Genomic DNA, 1,407 nt, shown 5'->3' on the forward strand with positions numbered 1-1,407 from the left:
ATTCATTCAAGAACTGACGTAGCAGCCCTAATATTGCGGATCTTTTCTCATGGCGACCACTGCCAAAGTAATGAATAGTGATAGTGAGCGTTTAAGCACTGTAAAATAAATGTAATATCTTGAGCATACATGTAAAGTTGAATTAGAAACTTAACGAAGGACGTATCCCAGACGGAGATGCACCAGGCAGCGGAGGCGGGCGACGAAATCCGTCTGCGTCGCCTTCTTGAGGAAATGCAAAAAGACATCAGCAAACAAGACGAAAATGGTCTCACGCCCCTCCATCTGGCCGCTAAGAAGACACGCCTTCGGTGCTGTCAGATCCTCCTTGACGTCAGCCACAAGGAAATCAATGTAAAGGACAGATCAGGCAACACGCCCCTGTTACTCTGCATCTCAAATAAGCCGGGGTCGTTCGAAACGGCTAAATTGCTCATTTCGGAGGGCGCTAACGTCAATTCTTCGAACAAAGCAAAATTAACCGCTCTACATACTGCGGCCGAACGTGGAAACCTGGAAGTTCTTCATCTTCTCCTGCTGCAGAAGGACATCGCGCTGAATTCGGAAGATTCAGAAAGGCACACACCCCCCCACCTGGCGTCCAAGGCGGGCCACTGGAAAATCTGCCAAGCCCTTCTGCTGGCCGGTGCGGACGTGGCAGCTTGCAATGTCCGCGGTCTGACGCCCCTGCACATCGCCGCAAAAATGGGTTTCTCGAGTGCGGTAAACATCTGCTTTCAGCGGAAGGTGTCAACAGCCCCGACGCGCAGGGTAATACTGCCCTGCACTTGCTCTGTGCTTCAGGGAAGAACAGTCCCGAGTGCGCCAGGGTTCTGTTCGAGGGCGGGGCCAGTGCTGACTCGGAGAACAAGAAAGGAGAAAACGCCGTTCCATGTGGCGCAATTTTTGCGCTTTGACGTAAAAAAGACTTTCCAGCACCAAGAGGTAGATCTGTTCCTCCGAGACGCCAGTGGGAGCACAGCCTTGCACTACGCACGGACAGGCGGGAGTCGAAACACGTTGAACTCATCCTGCTGATGGCCCGGGAGAGGAGTCTGGACGTGGTGCGACTGGTTAATGTGAGGAACGAAGCTGGGATGACGGCTCTTCATGTAGCCATCGCGCGAGGAGAGAGGGATAGCTGCAGGGCGCTCTTAAAGGCCGGGGCAGATGCCACGATATCCTGTGAATCCTTAGGCCCTCCGATCAGCATGGCATCTCAGAGGGGACTGCAAGACATGTGATATCCTTACAGAAAAATGAGTAAAACACATTAAGATGTGCAGATATAAATAATTGTTTTTGTAACATTACTGAATTCCATAAAATATTTCAGTGTTTCAGTTTTGATGAGTAGTTTTGATTAAAACTGAATATTAAATCCGTCATTTCATTATCCATGTACAC

General features: G+C 50.0%; 1 protein-coding gene across 1 annotated transcript; it reads left to right on the forward strand.

Moving 5' to 3' along the window:
• Window positions 1-6: 6 nt before the first annotated feature.
• On the forward strand, window positions 7-1,244 carry LOC119594282 (serine/threonine-protein phosphatase 6 regulatory ankyrin repeat subunit B-like). Its single transcript, XM_037943343.1, has 2 exons — window positions 7-718; window positions 937-1,244. Exons 1-2 carry the CDS (start codon window positions 178-180, stop codon window positions 1,242-1,244), a joined length of 849 nt encoding a protein of 282 aa, XP_037799271.1. The 5' UTR covers window positions 7-177.
• The last annotated feature ends 163 nt before the right edge of the window (window positions 1,245-1,407 follow it).

This window comes from Penaeus monodon, chromosome 33 (assembly GCF_015228065.2).
Source record: "Penaeus monodon isolate SGIC_2016 chromosome 33, NSTDA_Pmon_1, whole genome shotgun sequence".
In the NCBI taxonomy this organism is placed as follows: domain Eukaryota; kingdom Metazoa; phylum Arthropoda; class Malacostraca; order Decapoda; family Penaeidae; genus Penaeus; species Penaeus monodon.